Source organism: Molossus molossus, unplaced genomic scaffold (assembly GCF_014108415.1).
Source record: "Molossus molossus isolate mMolMol1 unplaced genomic scaffold, mMolMol1.p scaffold_m16_p_16, whole genome shotgun sequence".
NCBI lineage: Eukaryota > Metazoa > Chordata > Mammalia > Chiroptera > Molossidae > Molossus > Molossus molossus.
This window is the reverse complement of record NW_023425351.1, coordinates 70131593-70152858: the sequence shown is the minus strand read 5'-3', so window position 1 is coordinate 70152858 and position 21266 is coordinate 70131593. Positions and strand designations below refer to the sequence as shown.

The following is a 21266-nucleotide window of genomic DNA, read 5'->3' as shown; positions in this document are numbered from 1 at the left end:
AGAGAACTTAAGTGAGATTGAAATCTGATTTGATTTATTTACCTTTGGAAATGAAGACCGTTTAAGGGTTACACACGTCCTCAGCCTTGGCGAGTACGACCTCAATTAGTCAGAATGTCTTTAAACCCTTTGTGCTCATTGCTTCCAGCATGGAGCGAGGAGTTCATTAAGGTACCAAAAGTCTCATAAAAAATCCAAAGTTGCACTAGTGGAAAAACGCTCAACAAGGTGAAAACTGATCACATCTTTTCCAGAAAATCAGTAGTTATTTTAAAACCAGTTTGTTTGTTTTTTTAAACAAGATTTGGGTTTGATCCCATGTGGCCTCTTTAAACAGCATTTAAACCTACGGTGAGTATAGAGAATGGCACATTTAGTTTTTATACCGCTTTTAAAAGAAGTTGTACAATGTTTAGTGTGACCCTTTTAGGACAAGCGTCGTTAAATGAATGCTCTCTCCCTGTTTACAACTATTTATGAAGGCCTTTTTAAGTAAGAAAAACATGAAATTGTTAGCTCACACACACAGAATTTCTTTCAAAAGTTTATTTAGTATCAAGCAAGAGGAAAGTTTGCTTAACACTACAGAACATTTCAAGACTTGAGTTACAAAAGAATATACCACATAATTTGCACTTATAATTGGCTTCCCTTTTCACGCATGTTGGCAAGAGAGAAAAAAACTAGCATATGGCTGAAAGATAAAATAACTAAACTCTATGGAAACCTTTAAAATAAAAGGTGAGGCTTATGTTAAAGGATGGATTAACATATTTAATAAACCTATTTTTTTGTTTAACACTAGTTAATCAAAGTTATTTTTTTTTTCTTTTGAGACCTATTTTTTCATATACAGACTGGAAATAACAAAATTTTACATGTCTTTTTTTTTTTTCTTTTTCTTTCTGCCCAGGTTGATGTTTCCACAAAGTAGTTTTAAGGTCCATCCATTCAGATTTTAAGCATTTTGATTTATTTAAAAAGGGATTGTTCGTAGAAAAAAATTACTTTGAACAGTATACAGGACTGGTGGAGATTGGCTATTTCACAACATCAGACAGTACAATCAGTATCGGCCATAGGGCTGGTCTCTGTAGACGCCTTTCGCTGTCCTCGCGGGCGGTGCCTTGGGCCTTGAGTTAGTCCACTCTTCTTGCCCTAAAACCAGTTAAGACGAACCACAATTAGATCATCGGCATGGATCCCACCGGCATCACTTCGCGGGGTCCGACTACGCCCTCCACCTAACGTGGATGTCATGCTGGAGACAGACAGCCCCGATACCCTGAGAAAAGCCCGAGGAAACTCACTTTAAAAAAAAAAGACAAACAGCATGGAAAAGGGTCATCGCCTCCCCGAAACCTATCAGCATGAGACAACAAGAAAGGAGTTTGGTATCTGAAGTGGCCATCAGCTTCGCAGGGACGCCCCTCGGGCCACTCACTCAGCAGCTCGCGAGCTCAGTAGCAGATGGCACTGCCCCGGGCTGCACACGAGGACGTTTAGGGATGGGAAGTGGACGCTGTGCTCCCCTCACGAAGGAAACGCGGGAGAAAGCGTGTCAAGGCAGAGGAGCCTGGGGGGCGGTGTGGGAGGGCAGAGCCGCGACGCTGTCCCGCACGGTCCCTTCACGGGGCGGACAGCCACGCTGGCTGGGAATTCCCGCCACGGCAGCTGCCGTGAGTATGGTCAACGTGACGATGTAACGCCACAGACTCATCATACGGCTCCGCACGGGACCGCGGTATTAATAACCCAGGGCTGTGCACTGTCGTCATGTCCTGGGATTAAACGGGTCTGAGCGCCCCCAGGTCTTCGCCAACGACCCTGAGCACCCCTGCGGCAGCCCGCAGCCAGGTGGACGGCCTGGTCCCCAGAGACCGAGGTGAAAAAGCTGTGAAGGGAAGAAGGGCCTAAGAGGACCTCTTCCCCGGACACCAGCTGGCACCCGGCGTCGCTCCCTCAGGCCGACGGGCACCAAGGTCTAGCGTGTGGCGCTGAACAGACGAACATGTCTCCCTGAAGAGTTTTCTTCGAAGAAAAGAAAAGAAAAAAGCCCAAGGTGCAATCGTCACCGCTTGGGGCGGGCCTCTAACAAAATGTACTTCAAAGGGACACCCCGAAAATGGCTTCTCCACGATGTCCAGAGAAACATCATCACACGCACTGACCGGGTCCTGGAGACAGGGCAGCTGGGGGACGCCTCCTGTCCCATCTCCTCCCCATCGGGTTGCGGCTGCCGGTCTGAATTAACCCCGTCCTGTCCTTCTGCAAGAGGAGGCTCAGGACCGGGGTTCCCCCGAGCTCAGTGGGGCTGGGCTGCCTCCCCCAGAGCCCGAGAGTGACTCTGGCTTCGCCCTGGCTTGGGTGACCCTTATGGGATGACTCCCCCCGCCATGGTTTCAGACGATTTCAGAGTGGGAGGAACTGACACATGAAGATGGGAGCGGGGGGACCACTGTAGAGCTGTCGTCTCAATCGCTTCATTTTCCTCAACCGTCGGGAAGCGGAGACACCCCAAAATGACCCAAGCAAACAAGGGGCCACGGGCTGGCAAACGGGCCTATGAACGGGAAACCCAGCACCCACCAGAAACCGAGCCCAGAGCCTGCGCTCCTGCGGCCTCCGCAGGCCTCCGCCCCTACACTTCAACCCTCAAAGGAGCCTCTGGAAGGGGCAGGCGCAGGTGGGCAGGGACCAGGCTGCTGCGTCCCAGTCCGAATGTCCACGCAGCCCCTCCGTCAGGACGCTCTGCCTGGCTCGCGCCGGCCGCTCACTCACCGTAGGAGTCGTACGTCTCGGCCCCGAGCCCGTGTCCATAGTCGTAGTAACCGGCCCCACTGCAGTGAGACAGAACACGGAGGGAAGAGGTGAGAACACGGACGTGGCTGTGAGTTCAAATCGCGTTGGGTGAGGTTTTCTGAAGCTTAAAGGTAAAGGGCACAGATTCCCGTGGGGCTGACAAGCCCTAACACAGAGGCCTTAGGCTTCAGGTTATCAAAGGCCCCCCAACTCTGACACATAATAAATGTGTTGACACCTCAGCCGCAGCACCTGGCCCGTCGACAGTGGGGGATGGAGGGTGGTGCCGTCCCGGCGGGGCGGAGAGAAGAGGGGTGCAGGGGCAAGTCCAGCGCCCTGTGCACATGAAGGAGGGGGAACCCCCAGCTTCTCTCCTAGAGATGGACCGTCTAGGGGAGGCCAGGACTTTGTTTTCTCTCTGAGCCTCACCCACCAGGAAATTCAGTGCCGTGTGAGCTCCCAGCAGGGACACACGCGAGGAGCTGAGACGGTTCCTCTCCCAGCACAGCTCACGGCCACCAGGAAGGGACTAACCCTGGCCTCGGCACGCATGCGCCCTGTGGCAGAGGAGCTGAGAGGCTCCCTGCGGCCCGGGCCCTGGCGCAGTCTGTGAGCACAGAGCCCGGGGCTTTGAAACACAGGCAGGTCTGGCTCGTCTTGCAGGGCACCCTGAGCCAGCAGAGGGCCTGTCACCATGGCCATTTTGCAGACAACGTAGAACAGGCATCATTTCTCGAAGGAACTTATCTGCGGAAACTGCAGCTTCCTGAACCGCAGCAGACAGATCAGATGCTCTCCAGGGCCCAGGGGCAGCTGCCACTCACCCTCTCGGGCCACCCCCTCCCGTGACTGCAGAGCGGTGCACCCCACATTGGCACAGAAGACACATTCTCATGATTCCAACTTCGTGCACACAAATAAGAAGTTCCATCAAACGGACAGTGACCCTGTTCGGCTGTTCAACCTTGGGGAGTTGCCGTATGAATTCTAAGACCCGCACCGGGCGTGGCTGGGTGTCAGCTGACACCCACCCAGGCACCATGACAGCCCGGAGTGGCACCCACTCTCATTCCCACTCCACAGGTAAGGACACTGCGGGTCAGAAACGCCAGGCTGCCCACCTAACACCTCACAGACCAGGGCAGCAGGTCACGCCCTCATGGGTTCAACCAACACCCACTCCCCACCCCATCTCCTCCAGCTAATGGACCAGACCGGTCACCGAAGGCGAGGACGAAGCACTGACTGGCAGGCCCAGGAAAAGGAGGTAAGAACGGGCTGTCCCTCTGGTCGTCCAGCAAGGCAGGGTCTTCACACCTGCTCCTCCTGCCGGGGATGCTCTTCTCCCCTCCCCTCCAAGCCCCACCTGCACAGAGCACCTCCCCGAACTCGCGGGGTGCTCGGGACCCACTATAGCACACCTCTGTTGTTTCTCATCCGCCATCCCTCTCCTGACCCCCAACAAACCCTCACTCTACGTGACCGAGTCACCAGGTCCCTGGAGAAGGGGCACCTCCACCAGCTGGGGTGGCGCATGGGCTTCTTGGAGCAGATGAAGCTTGAGTGATGTTCTGCAGGACGGCGAGGGGGAGCGGAAGTGGGGTGAGGACAAGGAGCAGACGGAGCCCACGGTAGCGCCTCAGGGACCCTCCGGGCACAGGGAACAGTGCAAGGGGGCACAGGGCAGCAGACGGCTCGAAACATTTGAGCATCTGTAAGTACTTGATAACATGACTGATTCCTCAGTATAAAATGCTGCCTTCATGTGCAAAATATAGGCCAGACCCCGTGCCCGGCGTAATCACGGCCTCCCAGGTCCCTGGCTGCGGCAGCGCACGGCTGTGATGTGAGCTCTGTGGCCCCAGAAGAGCGAGCTCTCTGCCGCGGGCTGTGCTGGCCTCAAACTGCCCAGGGACAGAGCATCCCTCCCGGGCGGACCTATCACACCGGGGGGAGGTGCAGCGTTCCCGAGGGGACACCCGCAGGTGCAGGGCATTAAGGTCTTCAGTCTGAGAGTTGGCTTTCCTCGAGCCACTGGAGGAAAGGCGGGGATGTGAGAGGAACAGCGCTGGGGTGAGCTAGCCCCTCCCGGGGACAGGGTGAGCTAGCCCCTCCGGGGGACAGGGTGAGCTAGCCCCCCCCCCGGGGGACAGGGTGAGCTAGCCCCTCCGGGGGACAGGGTGAGCTAGCCTTCTCCCAGGGGACAGGGTGAGCTAGCCCCCTCCCGGGGTACAGCTCTGCCATGTGCATGGTCTCACTGCATCTGTGTAAAGTCTCCGTTTCCACTGATGGGGCCGCTGAGGCTCAGGGAGGGTGAGCCTCCTGGCCAGGGTCACACAGCTCTGCTGGGGCAGCTTCTGTTCTCAGAGCTCAGGGCACGGCCGCTGCCCTGTGCTGGTGGCGGACAGTGCTCACGGGGGGCCACCTCGCCCAGGCCGTTCCCACTTCACGCTGACCTGTTCTGCTCGTGCTCAGAAACAGAAGTCAGGGTCCACATGGCCCGCTGCCCGGTGCTCAGTAATCCTGTCTCCTCCCAGCTCCCTCCCTCCCCCGCCTCTGTGGCCCTAAATTTTTCTCAAACACAACAGACATTTAAGGGGAGGGGAAAGGAAGAGAGACGAGCTGGAAAAGGGGCAGAGGAATTTTCATATTCAAGAGGAGAAAGAAAGAAACAGCAAAAATAAGCAAGAGCCAGAGAAACAATACGGTTTTTCCTTATATCTGGGAAGTGCTATCAAAGTAGGGTATTTTTCTCATCCTGAGGATAGGAGTTTAGAGATGAACCGTTTGATAAGATCTCAGTGTCAAACAGTGGTCAAGACACCAGAGTCCAGTGAGGGCCCCCACGTGCTGGGGGGCCTGGCGCGGGTCCTGCTCACTGAGCCTGTGTTCCATCTGTCAGATCCGTGGTCTGGGTGCTGCTCAGACCCCCGGGGCTCTGACATCCTCGGGGCCCACGCACCGCGTCTTCTCATTTTGTTGAACATATGTTGTCTACGTCTTAGAAACTCAGCACTAAATTAAGAGAACCTCAGTCTTCTCTTTGAAGGTCAGAAGCTACATCGTGATGGCCCCTTAGACAAATAAAACCCTGGTGTTCTTGAGAATTTTATCTTCGTTGTGCAGATAAAATGAGAGTAACCTCTTCCTACAAGTCAAAGCAACTTCCTCTCCCAAGACAGGTCCCCACCGTTTAACTTGGAACCGTAAGTGACAGGTCCTGAGTCGTCAACAGAAGCGTCCAACAACCGCTCTCCGACCAAACTAGTCCCCTCTGCTGGATGAACGGGCGGTAGTGACCGGTAATGACCGTCAGCAGATGGGAACCGGGTCTGTGAAGCGCTCTGACAGAGTGTACCCTAAAAAAATTGGGGTGAAGACTGTTCCATGACGAACAGGAAGGTAAAAGGTGGCATAACTTGGCCCAGCGGTGGTTTGCTGGTGAGACAGCCTTAGCCCGGACAAGGGGAACTTCGGACGGGCGTTTCCTGCCACTTCACCGCCGCGCGGTCATCCAGCCAGGGAGCCGGAGCAGCTGAGCCCCGACGCACCGGTCAGCCCCGGCGGAACTGCTTCCCCAGCGCTCCACTGCGTGTCTGTTAGCCAAAGACGTGTCCTATTTCCCGGGGATACGCTGCAAACCCGCTGTGGCAAAGGGAGAACAACCATCTCCTCATTCAGGAACACAACTTACAACATCAATAACAGCAAGAAAATGCAGGAATACACCTCAGCTCTATCGAAAGGGCTCCAGGTGAGCTCCTCCCCCCACAGGTCAGGAGTGGGCTTCTCTTCCTGCAGGAGGCCACGTCTCCTGGGTCTCTGTCCTTCTCCATGTCCCCCGCCCCATGTCAGGGGTCAAAGGGAGTCTGCACGTTCAGCATAATCCCCGGCCTTCCCAGAGGTTCCCGGTTCCACCGATCAGAGGCAGAAGCACTCCCAGGACTGGGAGAGGTCACAGCGCTAAGGAGCAGACGGCATCCCCCAGAACGGTCCCTGGCTCCTGGCTCCACCCTCCATCAACAGGGCTTCAAATGAGGACAGAAACCCCGAGTCCCCCCACCCGTCCCCCATCCCTGCCACCTCTTCACGCCTCTGCACTGACTTCTACGTTAAAGTCACTGGGACCGATCTCGTCAACCCTTCTGAAAGGTTAACTATCTGCGGACAAACTGGGGCAAGCGAGGACCGAGGCTCTGAGCCAGGATGTCGCTCCCCGGCAGCTGCTGGTCTGTCCCCCCACGTGGCTGCCTCCTTCGCGGCGACTCTGTAACGGGAAGGAGTGTAACCCTTCAGCCGGAACGTTACACGTGCCTACGTCCTCCGACACTGGTCCTCCTCGGCCTCTCCTCACACGCGTGTCTGTTTCGGCGCTTGCTACGGCCCTTGGGTATGAAGATAACTTGTGTTTCTCTTCCACTTCTCAATTTCTTCTTCTTCTTCTGAAGATCCCCTCTCCCCGCCTTCCTTCTCTCCGTTTCCCCATTCTGGCGACTCCTGCTGGAATCCCTCTGTCTCAGGCTCCATCTTCCGTCTCCCAGATTGTCCACCGTGTCACTTCGTCCTCTGGAGCTGTCCAGCAGCCGCTGTTCGGCCATCCACTGGCTTCTTACTTCCCAGCTCCTTGCCCGGTTTGGCCCTTCCTGGATGTGAGATCTTCTTATTCACGTGAAGATTTATTTATTTATTTATTTTTAATTTATTTTTTTATCCTCACCCGAGGACATTTTTCCACTTTTTGTTCAGATAGAGTGGGAGGGAGAGAGAGGAACAGAGAGAGAGAGAGAAACATCGACGTGAAAGGGACACATCGAGTGGCTGCCACCCGCACGACCAACCAGGCCGGGGACAAACTGCAACCAAGGTACGTGCCCTTAGCGGGAACCGAACCCGGGTCTCTCTGGACCGCAGGCCAACGCTCTAACCGCTGAGCCAAACTGGCCAGGGCTTCACGTGAAGATTTAATTGCTTATTTTACAATCACCTTCTATTCCTCAAGCTCTGATCTCTCGAGGTGTTAGTTTTTCAGTCTGTTGAGTCTGTTTCTTCAATTCCTAGTAAATTTTGGACATGTGTTCATTTTTACATTTGAGATTCTCCATTTTCTTGTCTGGGGATGAAACCCGTGTTTCCAATAGGTTTATTCCGGTGGGCTGTGGCCAAAGGATAGAAGATGCTACCCGGAGGGATGTGCAAGTGATGCATGCTTGTGTTTGGGGCCCCGGGTTCCCCCCACGGGTGGTACTGTCTGAGGTTCGGCTTCGCATTATTACAGCTTTAATCTGGGATCAGACATCAGTGGGTTAGAGGCTCGACCAGCGGAGGGGCCCAGAGGGAGCTCTTCAACCAGCCTCTGCATGCTACTGGGTCACAGCCACTGGTCATGGGGCTCGTCCTCCTGCACCCCTCCACCGTCACAGAGCCTTCTCCTGAGTGGGGTTGGGCTCCCTTTGTTTTTCACAGATCTGCTTTCATTGGCTTCCTCTTCTCAGCAATTCGTCATCACCCTTCGGTCACGCCCTGGGGTGTTAGGAAGGGGTGAGTGAAGCGGATATGTTCCCAGTCCATCCTCTGGGTCATCGTCTCCTCATTTCAAGACCTCTGTAGTCGACATGGCACTTAGGTCATCTTTTCGTCCTCAAACATCCATAATGTTTTCTTTTCCAGGTAGCAGTGAGGTCAAGTCAGAACCCACGCCGCACACTGGTCTCGACAGGATTTCGTCCCAGCACACAGCGGCGTCCCAGGACACAGAGAGCAAAGACAGGCGAATGTGAAGCCCGGGACCGACACCTGGCCCCGGTCTCCATGACCAGTCTGCAATAATACTGCCTTGTTGCGATGTGTGATGGTTCCTTTGAGCGGGAGGGGTAGTACGTCCCTTCAGCAGTTAAACCAGTCATTTCTATGCTGTTTGAATTTAACATAAAAAAGGCTGACATTTTTCCTGATTATTTTGGCCCTTTCCTTCCAGAAAAATCTTATCTGTAATCATTAGGATAAAAATGAATATTTAGCAAACAGTTAATAAATTCTTACTCTATGACAGGAGAAATCGAAGGCCTGAACACACACCCCAGATAATAGCTCCAGACTGGCTTTCTACTCAGGGGCCTTTAATCCTTAGACAACCATTAAAAATATTTTATAGATAAAGCAGAATAAATGAAAAGCGCTATTTAAAAAGCAATGTTGGGACGACTCTTGTTTTCCCATTAGCATAGATGGCTGAAAAATGAAACTCCTTCAGGGGAATTGGCTAGAAAACTTGCACCCTGCTCTCAATAAGTCTTACTTATCTGATAGTTCTTTCATAACATTTAATGACATTTCCCCAGGAAGACACTGAACAGTAGGTTTCAGAATCGGGTGGGACAAGCTGGATGGAGAAGGGTTACGGCCCAAGTCCTGACCTTGGCCTGTGCCCCGCCACAGTCTGGCTGCACCTGGATGCTCGCTTGCTTGAGCGCCTACTAGCGACTACTGGACGAACTAAGCTACTGTCATCTCCTCTGGGAGAGACAGAGGTGACTCCATTCATTCCCATCGTAGGCATTTTGCTAAGTGTGCCCAGACGAAAGAGCGGCTGTGAACACCGTCCTGACCCAAGAATCCCAGCTGAACAGGGCAGCTCTGGTGTATGAGGCAGGGTTCAGCCTCGCTCCACAGGCGGGCACACTTGGCATGCAGTCCCCACTGTGCGACCGGCAACGACCGGGATCCGTCTGTCCTCAAGGCGCTGCCAGTGTGAGCTGCTGTTTCTCTCAAGGACGGCTGTCGAGGTTTCAAATGTTTGTGACGACTGGCTGCTGGGTCCGACTCTCTCCATCTCTGTCCCAGATCATCAGCAATGCAGCCTGTAGCAGAGGCCTTCAGGGTGGCCTGGGGACTCCAGGGAATCCCCAAGACCCTGCAGGGAGTGCACCACATCCGATTCTTCTTGCAATAATAACAAGACACATTCGTCTTTTCCACCAGGCTGACGCTGGCATTAAATGTGGTGGGTACAATCATCAGAACCTGAGCAAGAATCCAGGCAGCGGGACCAAACTGTGCTAGTAGGTGTTTCTTTTCCTTTCTTTCTTTCTTTTTTTTTTAAGGTAGGTTCATGTTTAAATGTGCTTGATCAAGTAGTAAAAATGACCAATATTAATGAATCTCAACGCTTGAGCACACACCTTTAAATTATTCTACGGAATGAAATGCTCAGTGTCTACGACCACCCTACAGCAGGGACCTCGGGGGAAGCTCTGGGCGGTGACTGGGGTATCAGCCTGACTAGCTGCTTTGTTCCCAGGACATCATCTTCACTGTGGCAGCCCAGCTTTTCATGCAAGCATGCATTCGTGCATTCAACTTATTTGTAACTATTTAAGAAGCAAACCTGCTTTCCCTAAGCTTACACTGTAACCGGAGAGCCAGACAGGAAGCAATTTCGATCTAAACACATGGTAAGAAGCAGGCTGAGACTAAGAACAGCTCACAGAGACTGGAGGGAGTGAACAGCCCACAGAGACTACAGGGAGTAGCCCAGTTGTTACTTTGTAACCCAGGCAGAGAACCGTCTCTAAGCAGCCGCAGGTGTGCTGAGACTTGAGTTGTGCAGATACTCTCTGGGAACAGTGCTCTGGGCAGAGGGACTGTCACACGCGGAAGTCCTAACGTGGGCACCTCCTTGTGTGTGTGGATCACAAAGGCGGTGGGGGTGTGGCGGGAGCAGAGGGTCAAGGGGGAGGGCCCTGACACTGAGGGGGGCAGAGGTGGATGGCTAGGGTCATGGGCCATGAAAGGCTTTGTCCTTTGATGCTGAGTAAGATGGGAAGTTACTCTGTTGTCATCTACTGCAATGGGCAGAGTGCGGCAGGAAGTGTACCGGGGCCATCAGGAAGCCTCCCGGACCTTCCAGAGAAGGCAGGAGGGAGGGAGGGCTGAGCTGGAGACGTGCACCTGGCGTCACCATCAAGTTACAGGTACTTGGACGAGATCGCTCAGAGCAGCAGCGCAAATGGAGAGCTGGGTCCTGGATGAAAGGCTCGCTGAGTTCTCAACTCCGCTCCTCCGTCTTGGGCAGGTAGCTCCATCTTTTTCAGTTCCAGCTTCGAGGAGCGTCTGACGCAGGAAAGGTGCTCAATAAAGACAGCAGAGGAGGAACGGAGTGCGTGGCTGCGGCTCCTGCTCTGTAAGTGACACCGGAGGTGTCAACGGCAGGGTGACAACGAGCGCGGGATGAGCACCTCAGGCCACACGCACAGAGCGCTCCGCACCGCCCGCCACTGAGTCGGTACAAAACAACTGGTGACTGCTGCTGAGTCTGCGAGCCTGGCGTCCGATCCAGGATGACTTTGCCTTGAGTGCTAACGAGGTCTGCCGGGGAGTCACCACACAGGTGGCTGCTCACGGCCACCCCCCGCCCTCCGTGGACTCCATCCACGCCCGGCCTTGCGGGCGGCGTAGGAACTCACCGGCAGCCTGGAGGGAGGCTCGACCGTGGGGCACGGGCCCAGCCCCTGGCCTTCAGGCTACACTGTCTTCACCACCTGAGAGGAAGGGTCCTCTCCCCCTCTCAGAGTCCAGGAAGGAGTTGGAAGGAGCTGCCACACCCGCCAGCCCGCCAGGCTGTGCCCGGTTCACGCCTCACCCCCAGCTCTCCCGAGACTGGCAGGGTCCCTCCTCCTGTCCTGTTCTGCAGTCAGAGCGCAGCCCCTCCGGGCCGAAGACAGAGGGCAGAGCGGTGGGCAGCCCGGGAGCCCGTCACGGGAGGGCCCATGTCAACTGCTCTGACTGGTGCTGGGCGCCGGGTGCCGGGCAGACGGGCACAAACGTGTTGGCTGTGCCACTGCCCACACACCGCTCATCCTGTGCCCCCCGGGAGCCACCTGTGTGCTCGGGGCCCGCACGGCGCTCTCGTCTCTAATCCAGACCAGCATTCGGGCATCCTTTCTATTTTGTAAATGTAGGTCGGAAGCAACAACAGCGCCTTCCTGCCACTCAAAAAAAGAGAGCGCTCTCGATTTCACATCGTCTCTCGAGAAAGATGATCTCGGTTGAAGTTACAAGGTCCAGATGCCACCTCCTTCCCGCCACATCTGCTCAGCAGGTGCCTGTGGACACCCCTGGGCTGGGCGTTGGGTGCAGCCGCAAACGAGACTTGGCCTTTGTGATGAAACACGCTTAATGTGTAATGCAGACACGCACGCGCAGGCCAGTGCAGCCAGAATTCTTCGGAAGACTCGGAGGTGGCCCCTGAACCAGCTTTGGGGGGCATGGGGATGCTTTCTGGGAGAAGAAAGGTCTAAAGCGACACCTGAGAGATGAGCCGGACGAGAAGGAGGAAAAAGGCATTCCGACCACAACGGCAACATGCAACCTGGTAGTAATAAGAAAGCAGCGCATCAAAACCAGCGGTCTCTCCAAGGTCACGTGTAGAGTGCCCTGGGGTCTGGAGACGTCTAGTTCCTCTGACTGTCCAGTGTCCGTTCTCTGCCACCACGCACAACCCCTCGCCGTGCCGCGCCCTCTCCCTCCGTCCCTCTCTCTAAAATCCATTTTTAAAGAGGGCTGCAGGTGGTTCTACGTAAGAAAAGGAAGCTGTAAAAAGAAAGGAGTTTTGTTCCCCGTGTCCCCTTCTCTCCCCTGGACACGCCCGACTCTCCAGGCAGCAGCTGCGGGCCGCTGGTAGCGTGTTTCCTGGCCCGCGCCTGCGCGGACGTGCAGTGTCGCTGCAATGCAAGTTCACTCTCCTTATATGGTCGTATTTTCACTTTTAAGCAGGTTTCCCATCTTACTGCAATCAGTTTGGAAGACTGTGCAGAATTAATAGTTAAGAACCCGGCTTTCGAGTCAAACAAACGTATTATGGGAGTGTGGGCTCCCGCGTTGACTGTGCAAGCTTAGGCAAAGTTGTTTTCATGTGCTGTGAATGAGTTTTAAAAATAAATCTTGTATCAGATTGTTGGGAGATTGAAATAAGATAAGGTGTTACATTATTAAACCCTTATCCAAGGACAGCTGTAATCAATGTTATTAGAGCGGCGTTCTTGCTAAATAAGTAATGTCTTGGCCAGCATGCTTGCTTTGATGTTACTCAACCCATTTCTGCTTAGCAAGAGTGAAGAACTTATCTCTAGTGATACAAGTCTAACAAAAAACACAACAATAGTTTCCTTTTATTTGCACAGTGCTCGGCACTTTCATAATTTAATTTTCAGGAAGGTAAGTACTATTTTGCCCAGTTTATTAGTTAAATGCAAGGTTTCCTAAGGTGTGCTGTTGGCTGGCTCCAGGTCACACAGCAAATAACAGAGCTGGATTCAAAGTGGGAACTGTCTTTGAACTTAACTTTCAGTATTTCTGCTGGGACTGTTCATTTCAACACTCACTTAATTTCTCAGAAACACTAACATTTAGAACTCAGATTTCTTAGGAAGAAACACAAGGGAATAGATTCATTTTTGTAACTGATTTTTCTGGCAAAAGATAATATTTAAAACTGTATCAATTATATAGATCATCACTAGATATCCCAAGAGATCGTAATAGAAACTCTTTGCATAAAGCATCAAAACTCCACATTGGAATGCGATGGAACAGAACCATCACAGATTGGGCTTGCAAGTCCCCAAGTGGGAAGGAGGCTGGGAAGGCTGCTGAAGATTAACTTCAAAAGAATGAAATATGTACCTGCAAGTTTAAAAAGATAAAAAAGATCTCTGGACTGTGAACAAAACGAAAGTTGGGTTCATTACTGATTTAGTTGTATTTCTCTCTAAGGATACCCAAGTCCAACCATCCGGGTGCCAAGGTGTGCCATGTCTGGTGTGGGAGGGAGCCTTTGGCTCTTCTGATAGCACCGAAATGGTCTATCGACATTTACGAGCCGTTCAGGGAATATTTCATGAGACGTGTGTTAATGGGATTTGTTTGTGGGATCTTGAACTTGTTTTTTGCAGTTAATACTTCCATCGGTATACTGAGGGATTTGGGGGGAGATTTCTGATCCATATGACACACCTGGTAGTTGGATTTCAAAGCCACACCTAGTATCCTTTAAGGAAATTTAATGATGATGTGCAATGTTTGTGCACATGAAATATTACATATGTGAGTACGGAAGGACCCTATTTGACTCTGGGATTGTCAACAAACTTGGGAGACATATTAGGCCAGCCAATGTTTTTGACTGTTTTTTGGAAACTCTGGTAGCCACACTAACTTACATCAATCATTCAGTCTCATTCTTCAATTATTTCAAGAATTAAAAATATTTCCACACCCAGCCAGCGTGGCTCAGTGGATTGAGCGACATCCCATGGACTGAGAGGTCCCGGTTTGATTCCCAGTCGGGCCAGGTACCCAGGTTGTGGGCTTAATCCCCAGTGTGTGTGTGTGGGAGGGGGGGGTGCAGGAGGCAGCCAATTGATGTATCTCTCTCATTGTTGTTTCTATCTATCTCTCCTTTCCTGTCTCTTGAAATAAAAAATCAATAAAAACATATTAAAAAAATATTTCCACTGTGCCACCCACAGCAACCGTATTTAAATTCATATTTAACACGAACAAATCCCGATGCAGCCAGAACTGAGGGCCACGGCCACTATCCCAGTTAGATTCAGTGATGCCAGACTTCTTACCGTTGCCAATAAAGAAACTTTTAGAACAGAGGCAGACCTCTTGAATGTCACCAATTTACTGAAACTACGGACAGGTCACTGCTCTGACCAACACTGTCCTCAGTACTGAGATATAAAGATGACGACAAAAGAGACCCCTGCCATCGAGGGCTCTGCGTACAAAGGAGACAGCTTCTCCAGAGTCCAGCAGGTCCTGTGTGGGAAGAGAGGCAAACAGAGCATTTGGGAAACACAGGAGGTTGGCTCGGTACGTAACAGAACGCAGACGGAAGGAGGTGTGAGCTGGGGAGAAAGCCTGTTAGAGGACAGAACCACCGATCCAAGGAGCCGTAGCAATGCCAGCGACGTGGCAAGGACTAAGAGGTCAAGAAAAGCAAATCACCCTACTGGCATCGTTCTGGAAAAGTCTACCAACCTTCCATGTCATTTTATTAGACCTCTGCCAAATAGCCACAATGTCTTCAAGGAAATAGTCCAAGGAGCCATGAGCAACTTAATGGAATTAAGTTCACTCCCGTAATTTATGCTCTGAGGTCTGGCTAATGTGTAGCTGAGGAAATCATAATGCATGGACACAAAGGGACAAGTCAGTATCAGGTTGGACTGCAGGAGGGGTGCCTTGACAGAGGGCCCAGACAAGAGGCCTGGCCGGGGCGAGGGCTTCCGATAGACGAGAAGGTCCTGGGTGAATCCTTTCACTCGTTCTAGTCGAAATCAATCAGCACTAGCAACCCTGTTCCACTTGGTCGGAGTACGAACTGCCACGGCAGAACCCCGGCCACCTTCAGAAATCCCATGGTTTTCAATGTGCCGTGGTGCCTTCCGTCCGTCTACAGCCCTGTGCTCCTTGATCACAGACTTGCAATGATCTGACGGGCACTGAAGAGCCGGGAGGAGCCTGGAGCTGTATAACTCAGGCTCTCGAGCCACACTGTCTTCCCCAAATGCAAAAATTCTGAACCGGAGACACTCAAGCCCCTGGGTTTTGCCCTGAGGATCACAGAACCTGACACCAGCTAAGGAGAGCGCTCGCCACCTGCCAGGGGGCGCTGTTCAAAGTGCTTCCCAGCACTAACTCCTTTAACTCCGCAACAGCCCTGTGAGGTGGCCACGGTGACCACTGTCCCTTTTACAGACCAGGACCGGAAGCGAGGTTAAATAACTGGACCTCGGCTTCCCCTTAGTAGACGGCAGAGCTGGGATTCGGACCCAGGCCAGCTGGCTCAGTCAAGGGAAATCCCCCCGGTTCTCGAGCAAGTCTGGACTCGGCCTGAAGGGGGCATGTGTCACCTGTCGTCACTGTGGCCAGTAGACATGCACATTTTTATCCGTATCTGAACATCTCCTTTCTTCCCCTGAACTTGCCAGAAACTGCCTATTTTTTTTCTGTATTTGCAGTCAAACACTCATCACACAGGAAGCCCTGGCCCTTCCTGCACAGACATTGGCTCAAAGGTCGCAAACTCTTTCAAGGCCCTTGACGGACCCTCCTCAGTTCCTGTCCCAAAGGCACATACTCCCTCATGATGACGCTTCGAAGGGGTAAAAGTCCTCACCCTGCCTGCACGAGCTCAGCTGCTCCGCTGAGTCCGGTACACGAGGGTCCAGCAGATCCTGAGAAACCAACTCCCAAACCGGCTCTGACCCGAGCCTGCGTCGCCAGGCCGGAGACGACCCGCGACAACCCGCCTCGGCGAGCCCTCGAGGACGCTGTATTTCACAGAGGGGACGCTGGACGGCATGTGTGATTTCACTCATCCACTGCTCCTCTGTTGGGAGTCTACTGACCAGAGTTTTCCTCAGAAACGGCTGTCAAGTCCAGAGGCGACAACTAAGGTCGTCGTCACTAGTTACGCAGAGAGGTGGCCCCGCCGAGGCTCGGACCACTGGGTCCACATGCCGGCTCCAGCACATACTCCCCAGGGACCTCAGAAAACTGCCACAATCCCTGTGCCCAGGCCCGGTGACCTGAGCAGCTCACTGGACCTCTGCTGTGGAACTCACCTGCTGCCGCACACAGCGCAGGCACACGAGTCACAGCACTGCCCTCTTTCCAGACCAGACAGGAGGCGGCGCAGGAGTGAGATCAAGGGGCCACACCCTACGGCGACAGGCAGTGGTGGAGCTGGGGTTCCAGGCCGGGCTGGTGGTCGCACCGCCCAGTCTTTCCATTAAATCACTCACCTAGTTTAAGAGTTGGGAGTTATACCTGCCAGGCTGGTGTGGTTCGGTGGCTGAGCATCGACCCTGCACCCAGAGGCCGCCAGTTCGATTCCCGGTCAGCACACATGCCCAGGTTGTGGGCTGGGTCCCCAGTGGGGGGCGTGCAGGAGGCGGCCGATAGATGATTCTCTCTCATCGATGTTTCTCTTTTTCTCCCTCTCCCTTCCTCTCTCTAAAAATCAGTAACAATATATTTAAAACAAAGAAAGAGTTGGGAGTTATACAAACATTTTATATATATTTCTCCCCACCCTAGTAAAAAGAGTACAGGACCTGTTAAAAAATTATTTTAAAACTCAGTAGAAATTGTAAGAATGAATGAAACACAGGGAAAACCAACAGGGGGGTTCACGGAGTAAGTCTTTACCTAGCAGATGTTGAAATTCCAGAGTAAAGATTTAAAATTGGGGGTTTGATGGCCAACATGCCCACTTTTCAGAAACCCTGTCACACGGGCGACATTTCCGTGATGAAGCTCCGTCCCTGGCAGGTTCTCTCCGAGAGGCATCTGTCCCTGCCGGGAACGGCCGGGCCTGAGCAGTCTTCTCTCTCAGTGCTTTAGGCAGATGGCAGCACTAAATCCAACTGCTGGAGTACATCTCCCGGTGGACTTCGTTTCCGCACACGGCCATCCTTCTGCAATTCCTCAGTGATAAATCTCATGTGTGCGTAAGAACGGCTCTTGACTTATTACCACCAGTGTGCCTGTGCCCGGCCGTGGGTCCCGACACGCCTGTGGGGACCACGCATGAAGACGCCACGTGGTGAAGACGGGGTTCTGGGATTCTCCACTCACAGGGACGGATCGTTTGTACCCGCTGCTCTCGAGCTGGGCAGAAGGACACGGATCCTCAAGAGAACTGAGTAGCAGTCCTGACTTACTTATCAGCTACGTGACGTCAGCCAAGCTCCATTCCCGGAGCATCGGCTTCCTCACCTGGAGAAGGAAAGACTGGCCATCTCGCAGAAGTTCTTGGGAATGAAGCAAAATGATACGGACGAAAGCATCTAACACAGTAGCTAATCCTTGGCAAGTACCCAACAGGTATTTTATGTTTTCCAAAGTCTATTCACTTAACGAATCTTTAGGAAATGTTTTTCTCTCTTATTAGTTTAAGTCGAAGGGACTTCCTGATGAAGCTATAACATTTCTTAGCTTATTTTCAGCATAGCTGGGGGATCAAGCTGAGTGGCAAGGTTCTAACCCAGGGTGAAGCCCAGTCCTGGTTCTCGGAGCCGCCGGGTCAACGTGGTTCCCAGTAGCTGACTCATTACCTAGGGAGTCAGATGCTGAGCCAGCGTTGGCTACACTCCAGCCCTCCAGGGGCCACTTCCAGGATTTCTCCCCCAGGTACACACCTTCCTGCCAGGGACTTAAGTCACTCTCTACACCGATTTTATTTCAACTTAAACGCATCGATCACAATTGAATTACAGCTATAATAGTCATAAAATCATGGGCTTAATGTGCTCATTATACTTTCCCAATAACGTTAAAATCTAATCATTACAACTGTAAAAAGCCTGTCCTTGCACCACGTGAAGTCAAGTGGCAAACACGTGGCGATGGAAAAGAAAACGCGCTGAAATCAACAGCACCAGGGTGTGCCACGCAGGCCCCCAATTGAACCTCTCCAACGCTCTCCTGAAGAGTAACACGGGGATCATTTCCCCTTTGAAGGTTACAATGAAGACCGGAGGGGATGCGTGTGTATGTGCACACACCCCCCCGAATGCTTTTCTCCTAATGCGACCAACACACAGCCGTTGATGGCCACGCCCCGTGGATGACTTCATTCACAGCGACACTCACAAGGGTTAACGAGCGGCCCTGGGCTCTTCCTTCCTTTTTCCCTTTTGGGTTTTGGCTTCAATGTTTCCCTTTTGGGTTTTGGCTTCAATGTTTCACTAGTGCCCTCCTTCCTTTTCACGTTTCACGGCAGGGTCCTTGCAGAAGTGAGGTATTCACGGGTGCGCGGTATACTTTGGGCAGGCGTCTCTTCGGTCGATGTCCACACAGCGCTGTGTTGGAGTGAGGCGTGGTGACCGCTCACTGCTTCCTCTGTGCTGGGCGTCACCTCCACAGTCGCTGTGCAGAGAGGGGCCAAACCCCAAAGGACCGAGCTAGGCAAGACGAGGCTTGACAAAACCTTCACAAGACTTGGTTAAAGATTCTTAATTTTATCGTTTTTTTTTTTAAACAAAATATTTATTGTACTGAATTTTAGAGAGAGACAAGCATTGACTGGCAGCCTCTGGCACGCCCCCTACTGGGGATCATGCCCCACCCCGGCATGTGCCTTGACAGAATCCGACAGGTGACCTTTTGGTGCATGGGACGACGCCCAATCAACTGAGCCACGCCAGCGGGGCAAACATGTATCGCTTGTTCAAGTCCTGATACAAGACAGCAGCATCTTCCAAAAGATAGTCTTACTGCTGTTTACATGGTTACATCTTAAGATAAACAGGCCATTGATTCCAAAGTGAAAATTCCCAGTTATCTTCAGACCTAACAGGTCAGCTCTCGAGAAGAGATCCCTGGACGTATCCCGTGAGCGCCGCCAACAGACGCACCTGCCAACGAGAGAACAGGGCACGGGGCGACAGGAGGTCCCGCCTCTCGCTCTCCTGGGGACAGGCACCAGGGACACTCCCTGGGCACCGGCCGCTCCGATGGCTTCCGGCGCTCTGCCCGCTGGGCTCCAGTGGTTTTGGTGTCACTTTGTCAGAAAAACAAGCCACTGATTTAACATTCCGAAGATCATTGTCTCAGCTGGGTCCTGGTTTCTAGGTCACGGGATACAAGCCTCGGGGCCAGAATGTTCCTTCTGGAGAAAGGTGCCCGGGGAGGGGGAGGGTCCTTATGCAAATGTGAGGTGACACATGTAAAGGACAGGAGAGCTGAGCCCTAGACTTCCAGATGCTCCGGAGTTGGTAGCTATTATTTCTAATTCCTTGTCTTCAGTCATTCTAAGTGTTTTCATGAAAACCACAGCAATTCTGGAGGACGGAACGAAATGGGTCCTTGAAGGGGCAGACCGCACAGTGCTGTGGGAAACAGCTTGTCAGTGTTACCCCTGTCCTTCAGCACCAGTGTTTTACCACAGACTCCTCTACCTCCACGCGGGCAGTGGGGGCTGGGGGCGGCACCTGCTTCAAACCTTCTGTTCCACTTTGTTTTTTTAAATCCTCACCCGAGGATACTTTTCCATTTATCTTCAGATAGAGTGGGAGGGAGGGAGAGACGGGGAGAGAGAAACATCAACCTGAGGGGGACACATCGACTGGCTGCCTCCCGCACAACCCCGACCGGGGCCAGGGCGGAACCACAACCAAGGTACAAGCCCTTGACAGGAATCGAACCCACCACTCTTTGGTCCGAGGGCTGACGCTCTAACTACTGAGCCAAACCAGCCAGGACATATTCTGCTTTCTTTATGATCAAGATAGGAACCAACTCTCTCCTCGGAGAACTTGCCACTCTTCATAAACACAGACCAGAATATTGTGATTTTTAAAACTACAAATTGTACATAAGGTGTAAACATGACGATTTAATAAAGAGACAGAGTGTGATGATTACCAAGTCAGGCTCATTAACATGCCCTCTCCTTACACTGTTACCTTTTCTGGGTGATGAGAGCCCCTGAAATGTGCTCTCTGAGCCAATTTCCAGAATTCAATAAAGCTTTATAGTAACTCTAGCTATCATGCTGTGCATTGTGATTGTCATTAGGATTATAAATAAGACAGCAAATGAAAATTAATTCTGCTTAGTTTGGAATGAAATAAATAGATTTGCAAAGCCTTCGCTGGAGTCAAAACTATGATTTCAGGGAAGGCTCGAGGCCTGTCCGCAGAAATTCATCAATAGCTATTTTGAGCCCATGGATGTTAGAACTATTTCGCTACTGTAAAGAATCGTGCACGTTTCTCTGCACAGGAGCTGTGTTGACAGCCTGTCACTCATTCAGTGTGCGGAGTCCGATAAACCACGCTTTGTTCTCCGTACGAGCGCCGTCGGGCCGCCACGGCAGTCAGCGGGGAATGCGGCGGACTACACCGCGCTCCCCGGCACGCGAGGGGGCTCGTCCCGTGCTCTCCTTTCAATGCAAGGGATTTGGGAACTGGGAGGAAAAGAAGATTCCTAATGTGTCAAACCTCTTGGGAGAAACTACTGTTTCTGCAGCAAAACCTCGATAAAGTGATTACGGCTTATGAAGTTGAACAGCCCTTCCTCAAAGGAACCCCTTCCCACAGCAGAGAGGACGGCACTCAAGGGCCAAGCACACCGCCCTGCTGTCTTGTTCTACCGTTTTCACGTGGACCATGGCGGCTCACCTTCTAATCCCAGTTTATGGCCAATATGGACGCTGACCACCCCTGTGGGGAGAAGCCCCCCACCGGGTACCCCCTGCCCATTCTCCCTGTCAATCATCTCCTTGCACAGCCCTTCCAGATTTACTGGTACCTGCTTCTCGTGACCCCCCTGAGACAGAAGACAATTTGGAGGCGCGGAGAAGGGCAGGGACCTCCGGTACGTCATCCCATTGAGCGCTCTGCACACCTCCCTCCACCTGCTTCACAGGGACTGAGGGCTTTTCTGTC

The 21266-nt window shown here is 52.5% G+C and overlaps 1 protein-coding gene across 1 annotated transcript in view; it reads right to left on the bottom strand.

Moving 5' to 3' along the window:
• Window positions 1–913: 913 nt before the first annotated feature.
• KHDRBS3 (KH RNA binding domain containing, signal transduction associated 3) overlaps window positions 914–21266 on the bottom strand; it is a 124266-nt gene continuing 103913 nt past the window's right edge. The window contains exons 8-9 of the mRNA XM_036264274.1: window positions 2782–2840; window positions 914–1158 (exon numbers count right to left, since the gene is read on the bottom strand). Coding sequence (XP_036120167.1) covers window positions 1067–1158; window positions 2782–2840 — 151 coding nt within the window. The 3' untranslated portion in view covers window positions 914–1066. The remainder of the gene's footprint in view (window positions 1159–2781; window positions 2841–21266) is intronic.